The sequence below is a fragment of the Pteropus alecto genome, unplaced genomic scaffold (assembly GCF_000325575.1).
Source record: "Pteropus alecto unplaced genomic scaffold, ASM32557v1 scaffold50, whole genome shotgun sequence".
In the NCBI taxonomy this organism is placed as follows: domain Eukaryota; kingdom Metazoa; phylum Chordata; class Mammalia; order Chiroptera; family Pteropodidae; genus Pteropus; species Pteropus alecto.
This window is the reverse complement of record NW_006431918.1, coordinates 13162822-13184145: the sequence shown is the minus strand read 5'-3', so window position 1 is coordinate 13184145 and position 21324 is coordinate 13162822. Positions and strand designations below refer to the sequence as shown.

At 51.5% G+C, this 21324-nt stretch overlaps 1 protein-coding gene across 10 annotated transcripts in view; it reads left to right on the top strand.

Annotated features, from left to right (window-relative positions):
- Positions 1 to 21324, top strand: part of FAM167A (family with sequence similarity 167 member A) — a 39340-nt gene that overhangs the window by 4403 nt on the left and 13613 nt on the right. For 2 of the 10 annotated variants that reach the window (XM_025042965.1, XM_025042963.1), the window contains exons 2-3: positions 2159 to 2258; positions 13682 to 14485. In XM_025042965.1, coding sequence (XP_024898733.1) covers positions 14102 to 14485 — 384 coding nt within the window. In that variant the 5' untranslated portion in view covers positions 2159 to 2258; positions 13682 to 14101. The other 8 variants (XR_003044566.1, XR_003044565.1, XM_025042964.1 and 5 more) reach the window with 8 other exon arrangements.

Sequence of the window (21324 nt, the reverse complement as noted above, 5' to 3'; positions counted from 1 at the left end):
AGCCAAAGTGCTTACCGTAGGCCCCTCTGGAGTGGGGACTCTGCATAAGGCTGCAGCAAGGATTGGGGAGTCCTGATTTGAACGCATCCTTCCTGAATGCAGCTGGTTGCAACTAGCCGCATGATATCACTCAGGACATCTCACCATGTCTATGAAGAATTTCAAGATCTATAGCAGACATGGAAGCGTAAGACAATGGCCCCACCCTCAAGGCGTGTGGAGTCTGGTCAGGGTTGCAGACAAGAAAAGACAATTTGTGCAGCCCGGAGTACAGGGGTGACACTAAAGTGATGATTTGCACATTCTGGAGCATACAGATATGTTCGAACTAACTTTCATAGATCAGCAGCTGTTCCCTCTTTTGCTAGTCCCAGGAAAGGTCCAGCCAAGCACTGTCATGAGCTAGATGTGACCGTTTTATCAAAGGCAGAATGAAGAATTTGCATACTCTACCTCACTGGATCCTTCCGAGGCTTTGCGGTTGGTACATCATGATCGCCATTTTATAGATAAAGAAACTGAGGCCCTCATCCTCCAACACCCAGCCCTGCCCCAGCCCTAACCCACCCCATCTCTCTCTCCTGCTCCGGATTCCTTCTCTTTGTGAGGTGTGAATTCAGGTAGCTCAGAAGCCCAGTTAAGCTCAGCTCAAACTGACACAAGGGTGGAACGAGATCACACGTCCCCTTTTCTGTTCCGCCTGAGCCTAATGTCCCTTCCCAGCCCCAGGCTGGGGGCAGTACTGCAGGCAGCGGTGAACATTACCAGCCAGGCTGAGGCCTCACTGAAACTGTCTTCCCCCACCACCACTGTCCTGAGGAGAGGCCCTGCCCACGTCCACATAGGGAAACTCTAAGGGCTCCTTCAGCCCCCTGAGAGGTCGGCACACCTAGAAAGAGTATTAAAGTGAAGTGACTTGCATAATCATGGAGCACACTGTGAAACTTCTTAGGAAGTCCTTGCAAGACCATTAGGTTTTAGAACTTGCAATGCAGAGTAAAATAGAAAGCCAGTCGCCAGAACAAATCCCACTTGATCTGGAGTTTGTTGATTCTGCTCATTTGATGTTGGAGCCAATTATCCTATGGCTTTGGATAGTACCAAATCTGTCTTTTTTGGAATCGAGACAAATGCCAGTTAGGCAGCACTTAGATGGGCCACACCCCATCGGAGAGGATGTACACCCCCAGTGTCCTTAACTATGACATGGTACCCTGAGTTTCAGTGACATGTTCGTTCCCTGTTCTTATAGCCAAAATACCTGCTCCAACTGCATTCTACTTTGATCTCTGCAAATTGCTTTAAAGGCCACTTTGTGTCTACTTTCTGCCCCCTGATCTCTGCTGCCATGGCCTTTGGCCAGAAAACTCTTGTGGTCACATGCAGCTGGGGTCACATGGGCTGGAGTGGCCACAGGCTGCCTTAGCCCCTCCTGGGCATCACTGCCTTGTCAGACGTGTTCACGGATGAGAACCTCTGCTTCAGACTCTGCCTTTCCCATGGCTAATTCCCCACCAGACTCTCGGATTCCCAGGCACCTTTCTCCCTGCCTGTCAGGGCAGAGTGGCCCTTTCCCAGGGCCTGGAAGCCTTGGAAGGGACACTGGGGTGGCCCAACAGCTCCCTCCCTAAAGCGGCCCCGCACTTTCTCCTTTCAGCGAGGCAATAAATTAAATCTATGGCTCCCAGGAGCCAGGGCCTCCGCCCACCAACAGGGAAGCACAACTCTTTCTTGGTGATTTTCTCAGCAACTTCTTTCACTGGGCAAAATGATAGAAAAGGTCTCCACATTCCCAGCCTGTGTGTCTGCTCTAAGCAGCCAGGAGCAGAGCCCATCAATTATTCAGCACGGACTGAACACTCTGAATGTGCAAAGGTCTTAATAAGTATTTTTATAGATTCTTGCCTCACGATATCCCAGTGAAACAAAACAAGATTTCCCCGTGTTCTAGACAACAGAAGCTCAATGTGGAATCAAGGCCAATCTAAGCCCAGCCAGCCCCACTAACAGTGCTGTGTGACCCAGGCAAGTCTGGAGACTTCTCTGGTTTGCAGGTGTTCTTGGGAAGGCCTCTCCAGCCCAGGCCATAGTGAACGGGAAAAAATTTGTAACCTGCAGTGTGATTTCAAAATGTTTGTGATTGCCCTTATCATTGCAGGTGCAAAAATAGATGCTTCGAATGATATGCCGAGGTGCAACCATTAGCACAGGACGCCGCGAACTGAGTTGCACTGGGAGACATACCTGGGAGGACACGGGTAAGTGGATTCCTCTGCCCCTTGACACGGTGAGAACTTGCTGCTGCGGTCTAGACTGTGCGTATTGAGGTGGAAGGAAGCATAGAGGCCATTGCACCAAAACCACACATTTCCCAGACAGAGAGTCAAGAGCCTGAGTGGGGAAGTGAGTTGCCTCAGACACTCCGGATAGGCCAGGGTCACTGGGGCTGACTCTCAGGCCAGGAACTCTTTCCTCCCCTGTCCCAGGCCAGGTGTCCAAAATGGCTGTTTCACCCTCATCTCCTAGTGGTAGTGCTGGATCCCAGGTGGGAGGTGGCGTGTGCTGCCTGGAGCAAGAGAGTCCAGGGCAGTGAGGAGCACAGCCCATGGGGCTTCCTGCCTCCTTCTGGGTCCCGGGATGGGCCTCACACCCATCTGCCCATCCTTTCACACTGGCAATGTCAGGCCTAGGCATCGAGCTGCCCCTGGGATTGGCCCAGCAACCACCATGCCCCCTCCCTCAACAGAAACACTGTGAACAAATGAAACGAGTTCTGTTCCATGTCAAGCACTCTGCTTGGTCATGTGCACACCCACTGGACCAGTCACTCCTGCTAGGGTAAGGGCTAAAATGAATGTCTAAGTCTGGGTCACATGAGCATTCCCGGGGGTAGGGGCGATGAGCAGGGAGCCGTGACTCATAGTTCCTTCAAACCACCTGGAATGATACAGGGGTAGGCCCTACAGAAGGGATGCTGAACAAAGATGTATTCGTCCACTTAACAGGTACATCACAAATGCAACTAAGTAATACGATCCAAGAAGACAAATGGTCAGTACCTAAGACTGGGGCAGAAGAGTGCTCAAAAAATTTGTTACGGGTCAGGGGGGAGGTGATCAGTTCCATTCAGAAAGGGTAAAGACTGTAGGATGAGGTGGTGAACTAAGCTCGAAGACTTAGTCAAATTCAAACATGAAGTTCCAGGGAAAGGATAAAACAGACGTGAGACCAGCCTCCCAAACCACCCAGCTCCCAATTCGGACTCACTAGAAACATTCTGACCTTGAAAGTCTTACTCATGAAGCTGCGGGAAGTCTTCTATGGGTAGGAAACCACCTGGAGGTGTGAACCACTCCAATTAAAATGTGTTCAGTGATTCACAGCATCGCTGCCCTCAGCATTTGTTGAATATCTGCTGTTTGCAGAATCCCATGCTCAGGACACAGAAGAGAAAGAAATATCCTTCCCATTGAGGAACTAGACATCTGGTCAGGGAGACAGGCTGCTTGCATGGTTCAAGGTTATACAGGCCAGTGTGCAGTGAGCGTGACAGAAGCCAATGCCAGGAAAATATAGACAAAGAATAGCCTGGGAGGTGGGGGTCCTCAAGGGCTTAGGAGAGGTGGTAAGCCCACAGCTGAGCCCTAAAGCAGAGCTTCCAACTCGGTGGGGGCAGGGAGTTCGCACATGAGCCAATGATAAATGAAGGGATCAAGTCAGCTGCCCAGAAAGTCGTCCTTCATTCATTCATCTATTCAATCCCTCGTTCATTCTGTCAACAGGTTTATTGAGCACCTACTGTATGCCAGGCACTGTTCTGAGTACTAGGATCACAATAGTGAACAAGAGAAAGTCATTGCCTTCATGGAGCTTATATTCTGGTGGGTGAGACACACGATAATCGAGTAAATGAGTCAATATATGGTATCATAGTCATACGAGTGATAAGAGCTATGAAGAAAAATGAACAAGGAACACCTCGATAGGATGGTCAGATCTGACTTCTGTGTGAAGGTGATGTCTGAGCAGATGTGAGTGAAGTGGGTGAGTGAAATCAGGGAGGGGTCAAGTGATGATGCCGAGGCTGGAGGGCAGGGAACACAACCTTGGACTCAGAAGAAATGGCTGCATTCTCACAATGGTTTGCTGCCGGGAGGACGAAAGGAATAATCCAGGCATCGAACAGATGGCATCCAGGAAGTGGAAAGTGGAGGGCTCTCCTGGGTGGACAGCATGCAGCCCCTGTAAACGGGCTCTCCCCTGAGGTGTACATCACCAGTGCATTTGAGAAAGACCCCACTGTCATGGGCAACCTTGATACCACCCCACTTTCCTTAACTAGCATCCCCACCACACACCCAAAGCACACGCAACAATATAACCCACCCCTACTCCCCTACCTACACACATGCACACACAACATCCCAACACATTTCTCTCCCACCACACACACATAATTGGTGCCGAAGGCTCGGTCTCTGCACGTTGTCATACCCCCATCTCAGGTGCTCCCACTGCCAGCTCTGACCAACACCTCGAATAAAGATGAGCTTGGAAAGATAATCTGTGTAGAGCCAGACCAGCGGGTGTCCCCTCCTCTTTGGTCACCATGGCAACCTCTGATGAGGAGAGAAAACATGCTTTCTGGCAGCTCCTGGAAGCTCCCCGGTTCCTATGGACAGCTCTGTGGGACGCAGGGCTGTGGCCCCCAGCCTCTCAGCCCCAGGCATTAGCACTCCTGAAAGTCTGCAGAACACAGACGGGGATTTTACAGCCTCCGTTAGCCGCTGCCAGTGCTGAGTCCTGGCCCTGGGCTCCCGTTTAAGATGAGCATCAGTGTTTGTAATTAAACCCACACTAAGAAGCCTGCCTTGTCACAGCTCCATGTCCACGTACCAGACCTACCGACCTCACATCCGCAAGAAGAAAAGGGGGATTCACTGCTCTAGAAAGGGAAAGAAAAGGATTCAGGTGTGAGCGCAGACCGAGCCACCCCGATTTTTTTTTCAGTTTATAAAACTTGGGGGATTATAGTCCACCAAGCCCTTCCTCTCATTCTCTCATCTCATCCACGCTGTAGCTCTGCAGGGTGGATGCCGCAACACCCCATTGTCAAAAGGGGGGCCGAGATCCAGGCAGGTGAGGTGAGGTGACTCCCCACTCCCAGTCTCACAGCTCCCGCTGGCGGTGGCTCTGGTCTCAGAGTACCGGCCCTGGAGCTGAGGCCGCCCTCATTCTCGGCCCCTCAGCCCGTGGTCTCCTCTCAGGGCACAGCCCCTGGGCCCTGTGGCTCTGCTGAGAGGTGGGAGGTGGGCCTGGCCTGGCTAAGACTGGAAGTCAGAGTGGGTGCTTCGGCTATTTTTTTTGCAACCATCCCCCCTCTGAAGCATTGGCTGAAGCAGGGAAGATGCTGCCTGTCTTCAGGGCGCTCCTGAGCTCAGGGAATGACTCTCTCTAATGAAGGTTTTGGGCTTGGTGACACATGTTGCATGCTCAAACAGAGGTACTGGCTTTCAGGAATGACTCCTCTGACCTGTTTCAGGAGCATGGTGACCCACAGAGAGTGAACGAGCAGAGGTGACAGAAGGCTCAGCAGCAGAAAGAGCCCAAGGCCCTGTTCCCCGGGAGTGAACCCTGCTGCTGAGGTCTCTCCCCTGCGGGGCCATTTCTGCAACAGAGTTGGCTACACTGCGGTTAAGGTTCTGCAGAATCTGAATTTCCTCAACAAGGCGGGTCTTGCGGGGAAAGGGCTATCTTAAGGGTCCCTTCCTGCTTCATGTCCCTGCCATTGTCTGTTATCTATGGCTCTGCTGCTGGAGGCCAGGGCCAGCCCAGACGGAGGGCAGGGCCTCCCTTGCGTGTGCAAAGCAATCGACGGCTCCTCTGTTGAGCGTGCTAAGTGTGTTCCCAAGCTTAAAACCAGAATGTGTCAGTTTATGCACAAAGACCCATGGGTAGCACTTCTACTAGAAGGAACAGCGTAAGCGTAAATTTACACATGTGGGAATTGTCATGACTTCCTCATCAAGCGTTGCCTGTAGTGGATTGTAAATTAGGGAACATATCAGCTTTGAACACAGATAGACTCTTAGTAAAAGCTTCCTTAGTAGGACGATGGTTATCCACGCTGTGGTTCTCACCAGAGGTGGCACCAGCCACCTCTATGGGACACATGGAAATGTTGGGAGTGGAGTCACGCTATTTTATGGCACTACTTAGCTGTCAGTTATATATTTTGCTCCCCAAGCAAGTTATACATTCCCCCTCATTTCAACCAGGGCTCTTGGTTGTAAGCAACAGAAAATAACGTTATTGTAAGGCATGTTCAGAACCGGCCGAAGGCAAAGGCCCAGGGGAGAAAGCAGGCAGAACCAGGCAGCTAGGAAAACGCAGAGGCAGGAGGCCCTGTACGTTAAATGATCTGTCTGAGACCATCTCGCTGGGGTGCTGGGTTTTTACCCACACGATACCCCCAGAACAGTTCTGACACCAGATGTGTGAGTTTTTCACACCAAACAATTCTCCAGTTCTCTGCAGACACCAACTGGGTATCCTACAATTTAACTCAGTTCGACATTATCTGCTTAAAGCTAGCATCAGATTCCGCCAGTTAAGGGCTCGGTCTCACAAGACTGTCCTCCACTCCACACACCAGTATTTCTGAATGACAGGTTATAAATCAAGAATTGCCTACATCCCCCTCTTCGGAGTCAGTAGTTTGCAATAGCTCACAAAACTCAGGAAAACATTTCCTTATACTTACTGGCCAGATGAAGAGGTTCATGGGATGAGGCATGGGGAAGGGGTGCACTGTCCCCTCCAGGCGTGCTGCCCTCCTGGCACCTCCGTGTGTTCACCAACCTGGAAGCTCTCCGAACCCTTTCAGTTAGGCTTTTTTGGAGGCCTCATTTCATAGGCATAATTGGTTAAATCACTGGTCATTGGTGATTAACTCAGTCTCCAGCCCCTGTCCTCTCCCCCGAGACAGAGAAGGGCTGAAAGTTCCAACTCTCCAATCACATGGTTAGCTGCCCTGGCCACCAGCCCCCATCCTGAGGGGTTGTCCAAAAGTCAACTCATTAACATAAACTCCGGTGGGGTTGAAAGGGGCTTCTTATGAATAATAAAAGATGCTCTTTTTGTCGTTGTCAGCCTACTAGAGTTGTTTAGAGAACTGGGGACAAAAAGCAGATATTATAACAAGAAGTATTTCTATCGCTCTCATCACCTAGAAGACTGAAAGGGTTTTAGGAGTTCTGTGTCAAGAACTGGGGACAGAAACCCATATGTCTTATATATGTCTTATTATATTACAATATTATCCCTACTTTACCAAGGATGGTTTAGCTGAGATGACTTCCCTGTCACTCCATCCTGGCCTCACATACCAGAGGCCTGGGCCTGGGCATCTGATTGGCCAAGCTCAAGTCACATGTTTGTAACTGGTTGCTAGGGTACCTGGTGGCCGGGGAGGAAGGAGGATACGATCCCTTGGTTTCAGAGGAGAGGTGCCCAGCCTGTCTGCCGTCCCGAACAAAACGGGGAACTCTCTAAAAATGACAAACAAATAAGCAAACAAAAGACAAATATCAACAAATATCCACTGTGTTATTTTATATTTCTTTGTCCAACACATGCTTATGTTGGTTACAAATGTCAGAAACCCAGCTGAAAGAAGCTTAAGCAACAGAGACTATGTAAGCTGTATAATCAAGGTCAGGTGGGATGGCTTCCAACAGGGCCTAACTGAGGGCCTCTAACTATCTCATCTGCTTGGTTTCATTTGTCAGGCAGACCCTTCCCTGTGGTGAGGAAGATGGTGAGCCAGCAGCTCCAGGCCAGCATGAAACACACTGGCTTCTGGATGGTTCTGGCACAGAAACCCAGGAGGGCTCTGACTGGCTCAGCTTGAGTCATGTGACCACCCTGAGACAAGAGAGGGCAGGTCAGTCCCACGGGAAGCAAGCACATGGAGGGGCCCCCAAAGGAAAAAGAAATGCTCTTCCCAGAAGGAGGGAAAGGATCTGAGTGGAAATAGCCTCATGATGCTGAACAGTGAGGAGGTCCCCGAGCTATCCCCGTGATGCTGGATTGCTGTCTCTGCGCCAGCTCCCAGCCCTGGCACTGGATGCAGGATGAGGCTGCTCTGCCTCCCTAGGGCCTGATGGCCTGTGTCTAAACTCTGAGGTCAGGGCAGGTCTCATGAGGACAGGTGATGAGGGTGACATCACAGGAAGCCCAGGTTCTCTTCGCTTCTCTGATCGTTTCTAGACTGGCTCAGTCCTGGCCTCAGTCCTGAGGCTGTGGTGAGTGGATGGGGGTGGGGAAGAAACCTGTTCTATTTGCTCATTCATCCCATGAACACTTAAAGAGAGCAGCATGGCGCTAAGTGCTGGAGGTTCCAGGATACAAAGCCCAGCTTTCACCCTCATGAAGCTCAGAATCTGAGTAGAGGAGACCATCAGGAAAGTCCCTGGTAGAAGTGCTATGGCTTAAGAGGGTCAGTGAGCTTAGTGGCTATGAGCCAGGCTGGAGCCAGTTTGTAGGGGATCAAACCCCAGCTTTACCACTTTGTTCTGTGACCTCGGGCAAGCTACCCAATTACTCTGTTCCTTTACCAGGGATGGTTCAGTCTCCTCATCTGTGCAATGGAGACCAGGATAATACTTGCCTCAGAAGGTTGTTGTGGAGATTAAATGTGTTAGTGCGTGTAAAGCTCTTAGAACAATGCCTGGCGTGGCACTGTCTGAGTAAGCGTAAGCTAATATTGTCGCGATGACATCATTGTTTCTCCGATGTGGTCTCGTTGCATCCCAGGCACACACAGCTCGGACATGTTAAGGAAAACTTCCTGAAGGAGAAAATTCCCAAGAACTGAGGCGTAGAAAGGAGAGAAGGGCCGAGGGAGAAGTTTGTGCGAAGCCACAGGGTGTGAGAGAGCATGACGTTTAGTAAGGAAGGAGTTTTGGAAAGATCGTGTATTATGGAGAAGAAATGAAACAGTTCTAGTGAAGAACACAAGACTGGAAGAAGCAGGCACGAGCTCGTGGAGCCACGCAGAGCGGGGGTGGCTCTGAGTGCTCTAGAACACAGGGTGATGGGAAACAAGAGAGTGCTGCCAGGGACTGGACTCCCCCTAACCTTGAGAGGGAGAGAGCGGGGTGGGGGGGAGAATGAGGGAGGGTGGGGAGAGAGAATGGGTCAGCAGCCCCCTGCACCCATCCCTGCCCTCAGAGACCATCTAGGAAGTGGGTTTGGGAGTCGTCCAGGTGAACAGATTAGGTCATCATGAGATGAGGTGTTGGCCGAACGACTGAGCTGCACCCACCTGGCTCCTCCAGCAGCCAGAGGAGTTAGCTCATGGCTGGCATGGCCTGCTTCCCTTCTGGCAGCCGCCGAGGGCTGGAGCAAGCCAGGCAGCGTGTTCAAACAGCAGTCTCTGTGTGCATTGTAGGTCCCCAGGTGCTGGCGCATCCCTGCTGCGGAAAGGCGGACACGCCCCCAGGACCGATCCCCTGCTGCCAGAGCTTCAAGTCCCCCTGAGGCTGGGGGTTCTGCCCGGTGGGACACACCTGGGCCTGGTAGGATTACGGTCAGACTGTTTTCCAGATGCCCTAGGCTCCAGGCTGGCTTTCTTCCTCTGCAAAGCCCAGAGTGAGAGAAAATGTGCTCCACTCCTGCCGAGCAGGAAGGACTTGGGGTAGATGTAAGGAAAGCTTATCTCTTCCTCCCAGGGCCTGCACCCTCCAAGTCCTTGTTCGTCCAGATGAAGCACTGCCCTTCCAGCCCAGGGAGCTGTCCAGTGCTGTCCTCTGCCCTCCTGTACCTGGCCGGCACTTCTCCACTAGCTCGGACTGGGTCCAACTCAGTCATCCCTGGAGTGGCCTGCTTGGGTGACATTTCAGCTGGGGGCGAGGGAAAAAACCCCTCTGGGCTCCTACGCACTGGGACACCCAGAGAGTGTGTTTCTTGGGACACTGTCCGATGACCAGGAGAATGGATCTTGCTTCAGCAAATCCTGGTCACTTAGGCATGCTGGGGACAATGGGAGGCAGTTCCTGCCTGCTACATGGGACCATGCCTCCTAAAGTGGCGAGTCCCTGACTGGACACTCTCCATGTTCCACACACACCTTGCTGATAATGATAATAATCCTCAGGTGGGTACTGCTCTTTACAGTTTGCAGAGAGCTTTCAAGTTGCAAGAGCGCAGCTGATCCTCACAGCATCCTTATGAGGCAGATGGGGGTCGGGGTGGGGTACGCAGATTAGAAAACCAAGGCTAAGAGGAGGGGGCTGATCCTGGGTACTCGGCTCGTCCATAACAGAGCTGGGGCCAGAATCAAGGCATTTGGTCTTGGCCCTTTGCCTCACCGTGCGGATAACACACTGTCAAACCTGGGCCACCCCGGGGCCCTCGGCCATGGAAAGGGGTGTTTAAAATGTGAGCAGGGAGGCAAGGGAGTGGGTATATTGTGGTGTTTTTGTAAGCTGGGCTGTTTTTCTGCTTCCTATGGCAGACCTGCTAGTTGTGGCATGATGAAAATGCAGTTGAGACCTGAAAATCTGGGGGGAGGTGGGGCCAGCCGACTGCATCTCGGTTGGCCTCCAGGGAAGGATGAAAGGTACAGAGATTGGCTCAGGCCACCCAGCAGGTCAGGGACTAACAGGATAGCTGCTCAGTGCAGCCAAAAGGGGCCCGCCCCTCTGGTGACGTGACTGACGTGGCACTAATAGGTCTTATCGTCTTAAGAATAATGTTTTTTTAAGTGTGACTTTGTCTAGGGCTCACTGCATGCCTGGCACCGTGTCGAGGGCTTGATATTTGTTACTTTAATCCTCACGATGACCTGTGAAGTTGACAGCATCCCCCCCAGGGCCAGCTTCATGAGCGAGGGGCCCAGGCAGTCCCACAGGGCCCCACACTTGGGTTAATGCTGCTGTTGCCACTTTGGAACTCTTAGTTCTTTGTAACAAGGAGCTTTGTACCCTCATTTTGCTCCAAGCCCAGAAAATTATATAGCCAGTCCCGGTGACCCGCGCTTCTCAGGAGAGGATGCAGAAGCGCAGAGTGGTCATGATCTGACATGCCCACAATCAGAGGACTGGGTGCCCCGGGGGGCTGACCCCACACCCTCTGGAGCAGAGAGAGGCTGACCAGAGTCAGAAGACACTGTGCCCCAGTCCCACTCCTGGCATCTGCCTATGGCCACGAGGGAGTCCCTTCATCCCTCCCAGCCTCGATGTTCTCATCTGTGAAATGAGGTGACCCCACCTGCTCCTCAGGACTACTGGGAGGAGCAGCAAGTGCATACGGGTGCTTTTACACACTCCCTAAAGCTCCACGGATCAAAGGATCATTAAGTGACTCACAGCACACTGGCGCTTCTGTTAATGCCTCCAAGTCATCCTGACACCGTCTTCATGGGCCTTCTCCAAAAGGATTAAGAAACCAGCAATTAAAATAAGCTCCCTTCCTGTAAAGTCCTCAAGTTGTGGCTGTTGCCCACCCCACAGGGAAGACTCCCTCCAGCCACAGATGGCCCTGCCCCCTGCGGTGAGTGTGCAGCAGGGGGAGACAAAGGGGACCAGAGCCTCTACGATTAGACCCCCTCCAAAAAGCTTCACTGAAACCAGTCAGAGTGGGAAGAAGCCCTACAGGTAAAGCTGCCCCAAAGCGCACTCAGAACAGATTCTGTCACCTCAGCATAGAGGCAGATGGCACACAGGAGGGGCCCCGGGAAGCGGCTAATAGATTTAGGGAGATTCTAAAGAAGCCTGTGTGACCACGAGACTGCACAGAAAGACACCCATGAGAACACCCCACCTTTGCGGAGCATGCCGAGCCTACAGAGAGTGTGGACAAACCTTAGTTCTGCCTAGGAGGTTGGTATTACGACCCCATTTTACAGGCGAGGAAACAGGCTCAGCTAGCCTGAGAGCACCCACAGCTAAGGCCACCTGACCCCACGTCTAGTGTTCCTATCTCAAAACTAGAGGCTCTCAATCCTAGCTGCTCACTGAGACCCCCTGAGGAGCTTTAAAAATACACCAGTGCCCGAGTCTCACCCCGGATTAACTGAATTAGAACCCCTGGGTCTGGGGCCCGGCAACCCACGTCTGTGGAAATCCCTCAGGGATTCTCACCTATGTGGCTGGATATCTAGGTTTCTCTGCCATCAGTTGGGATGGAATATCCCTTCTCGTTCCTCAGGGATGCCCTACAGCAGGGGCATCAGAGCACGGGGAAGCGCGGCCATCCTGCCTCTGGTCAGATTGCACTGCAGGTGGGCACTGTAGAAACATCTGGAACAGACAGCAAGCTCTGCTCTTCCCGAGCATCTCCACGCTGAGGTTAGAGAGGAAGCACCCTTCCTCCCCGGGTGGCCCGGCCTCCGTTTTGATTTTGCACAGCCCTCCAATTCTCTGCCTCCTCCTCTGCCTGCTAACCATCCCCCGATGGCCATTTCCCATTAGCCCAGACACGCAATCACGACTCTTAGTTTCAGTTTTTCTCCCTGCAGAGGTATTTTTAGGTACATACAAATAAATAAAACTCTCTCTTCCTTCCTCTCCTTTTCCACACCGGTAGTGGCATATCTTCTAGGCTACACCTCTCTTTCTCTGTACGTGAGCTTCAGCTTGGACATCGCTCCAGATCACTTCATTCTTTTTCACAACTGCATGCCCTCAGCACGGATTTTTAAAACGTACTCTGAAAACCAAAAACTTCTTTCCCCATTCCAAGTCAGAGGTCTCCTGCTCTGATGTACCCTGCCCCAAAACTGCCCCCAAAGGCCCTGTGGGCATAGAGGCTCTGGGGCCAACGGAGCCTCGTTCTAACTTCGAGTTACTTCCTTACCCTGCGCCCTGACATTCTGGGGCAAGCACCTTGGCTCAAACACCTTCCTTAGAGGTGGGGAGACCAAACCAGATCCGAGAGCTGAAGCCCTTGCCTGGGAGGCACTGTCGTGTTGGCATTCTGAGTGAATGTGAGAACCGTCTTTCTAGAGCGGTGAGTCACCGCCTCGCTCGTTTTAACAACCCACCTTGAGGGCAGTCGGCTCTTCCTTAAGCTGTGGCAGGTTTATCTGCTTCCTCCTCTGACGCGGTGAGGTAAGGTGTTGTTCTTGGAGAAAGCAGCTGAGAGGAGCAGTAAGACTGGCCTTGAAGAGCTGGTGGGTGCCTGAGCGCAGGTGCTGCGTGGGCGGGGAGGGGGGTGGGCGTTCCCTGGACTCAGCAGCACACCTGTGTCGACGTGGGGACCCACAGGCAGCCGCTGCTTAGAGAGACCTGAGCCCTCCGAAGCAGACGGCCTGGCCTTGTCCTTGCTAACCTCTGGGAGCTTTCCGGTGAGTCATTTACTTCTGGGAAACTCGGGTTTCTTGAGTATCAAATGGGGACAAAAGCAGGTAACTACAGACTTGCAGTGAGGATTAAATGAGATAACGGAGGTGGAATCATTTCATATGTGGTGAAACGCTGTACAAAGTATTGATTTATTGTTAACTTCCCTGCATCAAGTTAAGGAGCTGAACACACCTCACTTCTAGTTTTGAAGTAGCAATTAGCAGCCCTGTTACTGAACCTCTCTGAGCCTCAGTTTCCCCTCCCGGGGAGCTCAGGAGCACGCAGGCCTCACGCAAGGAGAGATGGGTAATGACCTCGAATCCTTCCCGCAGGGCCTGCACGAGCCAGCAGCTTCCCGCCCCCCGTTTTCCATGAGGAGAGGGGCTCGGCCTCACTTCCCCGCCATTCTCTGATCTGCCTGCATCTCCAGGACTGATACAGCTTCTTGGCAAAGCTGCCCCCAAGATTCCTGCTAACGCTTGTCTGTTCCTGCCTTTTGTGAAGCATGGTGCCCACAGGACTCGGGGAAGAATCTTAACCCCAGAGCTCCGCGGCTGCTCGAGACGGCACTCTGTGTGGCTCGTCCATCGTCCTGCCTGCTCCAGGAGCTGCTTCTGTCCCAGCGATGCCCTCGGGAGCCTTGGCCCCAGCTGGGTGAGACGACTCCAGAGCGGGACCCAACCTTGCCACCCACCAAGATTCCCACGCCAGCCCACCGCCTCCCATGTCTGGCTGCCCTGGCATACTCTAGAATGTCTGTGCCCCAGATCCAAGTAGAAGAAGTGGTGGTGGGGGCAGAGGGGCCGGCAGGAGCAGGGCCGGCAGGAGCAGCCCCGCCTCCCGATGACCACCTCCGGAGCCTGAAGGCCCTCACCGAGAAACTGAGGCTGGAGACCCGCAGGCCATCCTACCTGGAATGGCAGGCCAGGCTGGAGGAGCAGGCATGGCCCTTCCCGAGGCTGGCTGCTGAGCAGGGAGAGTGTGAGGACAGAGAGCCCTCACGCCCCCTGAGAGAACTCAGGCAGCATCCCCTACCTAATGAAAGCGCCAGCCAGGACGACGTGACCCGGGCCACTGGCAAGCTGGAAGGCTTTGAGAATATCGATGAAGCTATCGCCTGGCTTAAGAAGGAACTGGTAAGTGGCTGCTGTCCATCCAAAGATCCCCAGAAAAGATGCCGTTCTGTGTGTGTGCATGTGCGTGTGTGTGTGTGTGTGTGTGTGTGTGTATGAGAGAGACACCGTTTCCGCGTATCTCTCTGTCTTTCTCTGCCTCTCCGTCTCTGCCTCCATTTCTCTTTCTGTCTTTCCTCCCCTTCTCTGCCTCTGCCAGTTGCCTGTCACCTTTCTGTTGTATTAAATCAAGTGTGTGTGTGTGTGTGTGTGTGTGTGTGTCACCCTCTCTGTGTATCTCTCTGTCTTTCTCTGCCTCTCCGTCTCTGCCTCCATTTCTCTTTCTGTCTTTCCTCCCCTTCTCTGCCTCTGCCAGTTGCCTGTCACCTTTCTGTTGTATTAAATCAAGGGTAGACCTCATTACTACGTGGTTCCATGAGATCCATGTGTCGATCGCAGGTACTTATAAAGGAAGCGAGTGTGGCCCATAAGAACCCGAGCCCGTGGAGGTGTCCCTAGCCTTCCTCGGTGCCTCTCCCTGCATCAGCGTCTCATGCCCTTGTTCCTGGAATGCTCAGGGGACTCCTGAAATGCGACTCCCCCTCCTTCTCTCCGAAACTCTCTAACTCTGCCATCCACCCAAGTTGCCAGCCGGCTCCTGTGACCACTCACTCAGCAAGCATGAGTGGCCTCTCACCCATGGCGCTGGGCCAGACAGTGGGGTAAACTCGAGGTGGAGCCACTGGGGCACAGAGCTGTGGGGGGACTGCTGTAAGCAGCTCAGACTCATCCCAGGAGTGCTCTGTTAATACCGAGCTGTGTACAGGAGCTACGCAGAGGGTGATGTGGCTGATCAGGCCTGCGGTGGAGGCTTTGGGCTGGGCCTCAGAGGCTGAGTAAGAAACTGCCCCGAAGTCAAGGCTAGGAGGGTGTGCAGGTGAAATGAGTGTAAGCAACTGGCATGAGTTTGGGAATTGATACCAGCAGCTTGATCATTTTTTTGCCCATGGGCACAGCAGGCTCTCAGCGGAGCCTGACGTGATGCTAACCCTCCCTAAGCTCTCAGCTCCTGCCTCTGGCCCCATCACCTGTGGCCCAAATCACACCTGTCCAGTCAGGCCACTCTGGCCACAGATGAGCCAGCAAGCAAGGGCCAGCTGCCTTCAAGAGCCACTAGTATCTCCAGCGTCAACAGAGTAGGCAGAGGCCTGCTTGGTTTGTTCTGCATAATCCTAAAAAACACAGCCTTATAGGGGCCTGGAATTCCCTTTGAACCAAACTCAATAATTGGGTCTGGGATGTGAGGGATGGTTCAGAGATTCGGATATCTGATTAACTAGAAATCTCTTTTTGGTTTTAATCTTTGATGTTGCATCTTAAAACGCACCATTCTAGTATGCCTGTCTTTAGTAACTGGAGTGTAAGGTTTGTATAAAAGATGGGGTACCTATGGATTCTCACTGTGTCACCGGACGCTCCATAACCACTGGGTGCTCATGGGGGCGAGGAGAGATGGACTCCCAGTGGCCAGGACGAACCCTGGAAGTCACTCTTTAAATTCCTGAGGCTGAACTGCTTTCATTTGTTTTCGTAAAGAGGAACAAAAAATATTTCCACTAATCAAGGATTTGGTTTGTTGCTTTAGAGTTCATATGAGGTTTTATTGCTTTTGGGAGCAGACGCTTTTACTTTCTAAGTTAGATTCCCCGTGGGCCCCCTTTGGGGTGGAGATCAGAGAAGGAATTCTCTGTGTATAAACTAGTAGGGAGTCCTCTAGAGCTTATCTTCCTCATCTTGTAGATGAGGGAGGTGCCTCTCCACCCAGGCTGCATGTTAGAACCAGCAGGAAAGCTCTGAAACCTCCCAGATCCTAGGCCACACCCCAGACCCATCAAATGAGCATCCAGACTTGGGGTACCGGGCATCAGGAGTTTTTAAAGCTCCCAGGTAATTACAGAGTACAGCCAAGGTCAAGAACCATTGCCATAGACCTATAGGCCACGCTCATTTTTCTTGCCAAACCATTGCAAGCCAAGCATCACGAGGTGCCCTGGCCAGAGGATGCTGGCTGAGAGGAGGAAGGTGGGCTGGTCACGGACAACCATGAGTAATGTATAGTAATACTCCATAGGCGAAGAGAGGAGTGTTTATTGTCAGGACTAACTTGGCTGCTAAAGGCTCTCTTAAATAAGTACAGAGAATAGTAACATTATTACTAATGCTTTATATTTGCATGATATTTTCCACCCTCCTGCCATGTCTCTGTGCTGCCAGGCGTGGGTAAAAATAACAATAATAATGTGGTTTGTCACTAATGGAGTGTTTACTGTGTGCTAGGTATATCACATGCATTGCTTACCTCTTCTGACTGTCATATTTGGTAACACCTTCCTGTTACCCCCATTTCACAGCAGAGGAAACTGAGGCTCAGAGGAGAATGTAGCAGTGAGTGAGAGAGCAGAAATTCCAACAGTAGCTCCTCTGCTTGCGTTGCTTATGGTCTTCTTAGCCACCATACTACATAGTATCTTCCAAAGGCATTTGACTTTGCTGTGCGATTCCTCTAAATGTAAATTCACAGATATGTCAGTAGTCAACAGAATGCATGGGGGTGGGAGTGGGGGCAGAGGGAGAAACAGGACTGAATGAGAATCCCATCCCTCACTCCATCATCTCTTTGACTCTTACAACAGACCTTTGTGATGGTGGTTGTTGTCTCCATTTTACAGATGAGTAAACTGAGGCTCATAGAAGTCAGACGACCTGCCTAGAATCATATGACTAGTCAGTGGCAGAGCCAGAGTTTGAACTCAGCCTTCGCCATTGAGAGTAGAGAGCTTGGGGAGAGGCAGGGGATGAGGCTGGAGAGGTGGTCCTCAGGCAGAGGGGCTGGTCGGCATGTCTACTCGGCTGTGTGGTAGGTCTTCTCTTAGGGTGGTGACCCTAACACTCTAATGTGCATACAAATCCCCCGATTCTCTTGTGAAAATAAAAATCCTAATCCTAAAGGTTTGAGATGGAGTCCAGGATTCAGAATTTCCAACAAGCTCAAGGTAATGCTATACCGCTGGTCTACGGACCACCATTTGAGCATTGGGACTGAAAGACAGGTAAGACTGGGGCCAGGGGACCGAAAAGGGACCTCACAGGGAAGCCCCAGGGATCCCCAAGCCTGCACCCTGAGCCCCATCCGTGCCACAACTGCCATTTTGGCTTGGGCCTCAGCCAGTGAAGGGGCCTCTAGGAACCGCTCACAGCATCTCACACTGAGGGGCCAAGAACCGAATGAATCCATTCAGAAGAGGGTACATCTGAGGTCAAAAGCAGCCTAAACGCAGACTGGCAGGCAGCAACTCAAACATGCGATTCTGCCCGTTTAGAAGATTAAACTGTAAGGAGGCAACTTGTAAAATCCTTTGATTGAATTAAAATCAGAGTTCAATATTTGAATAACAAACCCATTCTCCTGTTTTTAAGTCTCAGTCAAAACATTAAACTTCATGTCATTGTTTTTCTAATTCAGTATCTGTTAACTCATTCTAGGCATAGGTAAACATTAATCTATTTTTTAACTCAAGAAAAGTGGTTTCAAATAACCCTTGTTTTACTTTAAGCCCAGTATCAAGTTTTCTCTACACCTGGGCAGGCTCTCTCCACCAGTTTGTCAGGCTCATGTACAAATTCGTCTTTTCTCATGATGTGGCCGAGGAAACAGATTAAAAGTCTATAATTCAGACAGTTGTGTGGCCGTTTTCCCTATGCAAAGCCAAACACTCAAGTGGACTCAAATGTTGGCTCGGTTGTGGCTTTGTGTCCAGCGGAGGGCAAGCACGTGTACCAAGGAGCAGTTACTGCAACCGGAGAGATGTTTGTTGTCAGTGTTTGACCCTTTTTGAGGAAGGCCAGCTCAACGGCAGAGAGCGACTGCCTGAATCTTGACTTATTTCCAAGACAGGAAAGGATCCCAGCAGCTCCCTCAGGGGTCCACACTTCCCCTGGCCTTCCACCTCAGGGAAAATAACTGTCACTCTTGACAGCCCCCAGACACCTGAAAATAGAGTGAGTTTCCTTCAGGTTGATGTGTCGGGGGATACACAAAAGGTAGAGCTCCTCAAATCCTGTTGGCATTGCCCTCCAGCTAGGAAGGCCTGACCCGAGTCTGCAGAGAACCGGCTGCCATCTGGCTGTGCCGGCAGGGCTGCCGCCTCTGCACTAGGTGGCTTTGGGCCACCTGGCTTCTCCAGGCTGACATCCAGCCTCGCCATTTGGGGGAGATGGACTCGGAGTCTGGTTAAGTGGTTATCATGCCACTCTGCTTGCTCCAGTCTGCTCACCTTGCCAGAAGGTTGCAGCATCCAGCTTCCTACCTTCAGGCTTCCCTCCTTGGTGGCCAAGTGGCCTGGGGTAGGGTGGGGAGCAATTCTTCAGGAAGTGGTAAGCTAGAGAGGGCACAACCCTGAAGCTGTGGGACTCTCAGAACGTATCACAAAGGCCTCTGACTGCTTTTGGTCCCAGGGCTGGCAGCACAAGGAAAAAAAGGAATGTTCCCTTCTGTCTTCGCCCTTTAATCCTGATGAAACGTTCCCCTTGCCAACCTGAGAGATAATAGGGAGAACTCTTCTGTGTGGCCTCTATGACGCCAAAACTAAAAACAAAACATTCCAGCTTCCTAAGAGGTTGCCTTTGTGGCGAGAATCCCTGGGCATCACAGTATTTTTTTTTTTTTTTTAGCTTCACACAGGTGTTGAATCCCAGCAGACAGAGCCCCCAAAAGGTGTTTATGGTTGTTAGAGAAAGGGAGCAGAAACCTGACAAGTTTTAATCATTCTAGGGCCTGCTGTAGCAGGATGCAGCTGGCCCCGACTTGGTGGCAGCTTGAGTTTATCCCCTCCTGGTTAACCCTCTCCTGCCTGTGCAGCCTGCTTGACAAGCACGTGACTGAGGTGTCCAGGCACAGCCCTCTGAGGCCTACCTTATTCACTTCCGCTTAGTGATACAGTCGAATGACAGTCCAAACTCACAGAGCATGTTCTGATGGGGATGGAGGTGAGACACGTGTTGATGGCAGCCACATTAATACCTCCCATCTGGGGAGAATTTTAAGGTTCTCAAGGCACTTTTGTAGACAGTATCCTGTGAGAGGTTTGGAAGTATTTGCTATTCCCATTTTACAGATGAGAAGACTGAGGCTCAGAAAGATGATGAGGGGTCAGAGAAGCTAAGTGACTTGCCCAAAGCCAAATGCAAGGATGTGGCTAACTCAAGGCATAGACCTACACCTCCTGGCTCTGGATCCAGATCTCTTTACTTTGTATGAGGTATGGGTACTCACATCGAATGTTCAAGTCAGTGGGGCCAAAAGTTGTCAAAAAGCTTGCATTTAAAACTCTACTAATTTCAGAACGGGGCTCATGTAGAAGGTTGCAGAGTTATTAGCTATGCCTAGTCACAGCCCGTTAACGGGGTGAGGGGGAGGCAGTGCAGCTGTGCCTGTTCCATAACAAGAATAATAACTTGCTCAGGGCCATCCAGGGAGGTGCTAGCTAAGCTGGGTTTGATTCACAAGAGAGTTTCTAATCCAGGTGTTTCTTTGCCCAGGCAAAGTCTTCTCAGTCTGACTAGGGGCTTTCAGCCTGTCCACACCAGCAACCTGCAGAATTTGGGCAGTGATTACTAAAGAATGTATATAAACAAAGGTGTCAGCAAAGAAAATAGGCCAAAACAGAAATGATCTCTAATTGTGGGGTGCTAATATTATTCTTTGGACTTTTCTGTGGTTTCTGAATTTCCGGAGTAGGAAGATATTATATATCATTGTGGAAGAAAAAAGATAGGAAAAAAGACAAAAAAGAGAAAAGAACCAAATTCCTCTCTATCTTGCTGATGTCATTGGTACACATTCCTCACCATGTGGCCTGGAGATGAGGAAAGAAAGAAAAAGAAGAAAAGAAAGGAAGGAAGGAAGGAAGGAAGGAAGGAAGGAAGGAAGGAAGGAAGGAAGGAAGGAAGGAAGGAAGGAAGGAAGGAAAGAAGAAGAAAACCAGCTTGACAGATACACAAATCTTACCCGGAGGGAGGAAGGGAGGAAAGAAGGCAGGCAGGCAGGCAAGGCATGGCATAGAATCTCCTAGAATAAGATACGAAAAATAAGGCCTGCGATTCCCAGAAGTCCCTGTGCCTGTCCCACTCAGTGTGAGAGCTGATGCGGTGGGGACTGCTGACCAATAAGGAGAAGTGGGCTGCGAATCAGGGGGTTTTGCCCCTTCCCTTTTCTTGGTTATTGTGCAGTGCAAAGGAGAGAGGAGGGGGCGGGGAAGAAGCCTGATGGCTGCACCCAACCGGCATGAGGGCACAGGGCAGTCCTGGGCTGTATAAGTCAGGTAGGGATCCTTTGATCCAATCCCCTGTCCCTTCAATACAACCCAGTTCACTGAGTGCCTGAGCTTAGGTGCTGGTGTGGGTGGGGACCCAGGTGAATGGGACAGGGTTCCTGTCTTTATGAGGAGGAGAGAGACACATAAACCCAATGACACAGTGTGACAAGAGCTATACCAGAGGTATAATAAATATAGTTCCAAAATGCTTGGGGAGCTGAGGTCCATGCTGAGTGGTCACTCCCTGCTCCAGACTGCCGCCAGGGCCTAAAAAATTGAGTGTTGGTTGAATCCCTAGACACAGGCCTGAACCAGACACATCCAGTGAGCCGACAAAAGCCAGGGAAAGGTCATAGAGAGGCTTACTCCAGTCAAGGGTCACTGAGCCCTCAGCAGCGTGGAGACGGTGTCCAAGCCTGCACCAACAGCCTAGCACTCGGGGGCCACAGCTCTCCACCGCCAGCCCAGGCCTCCGCCCAGAGGCCACTC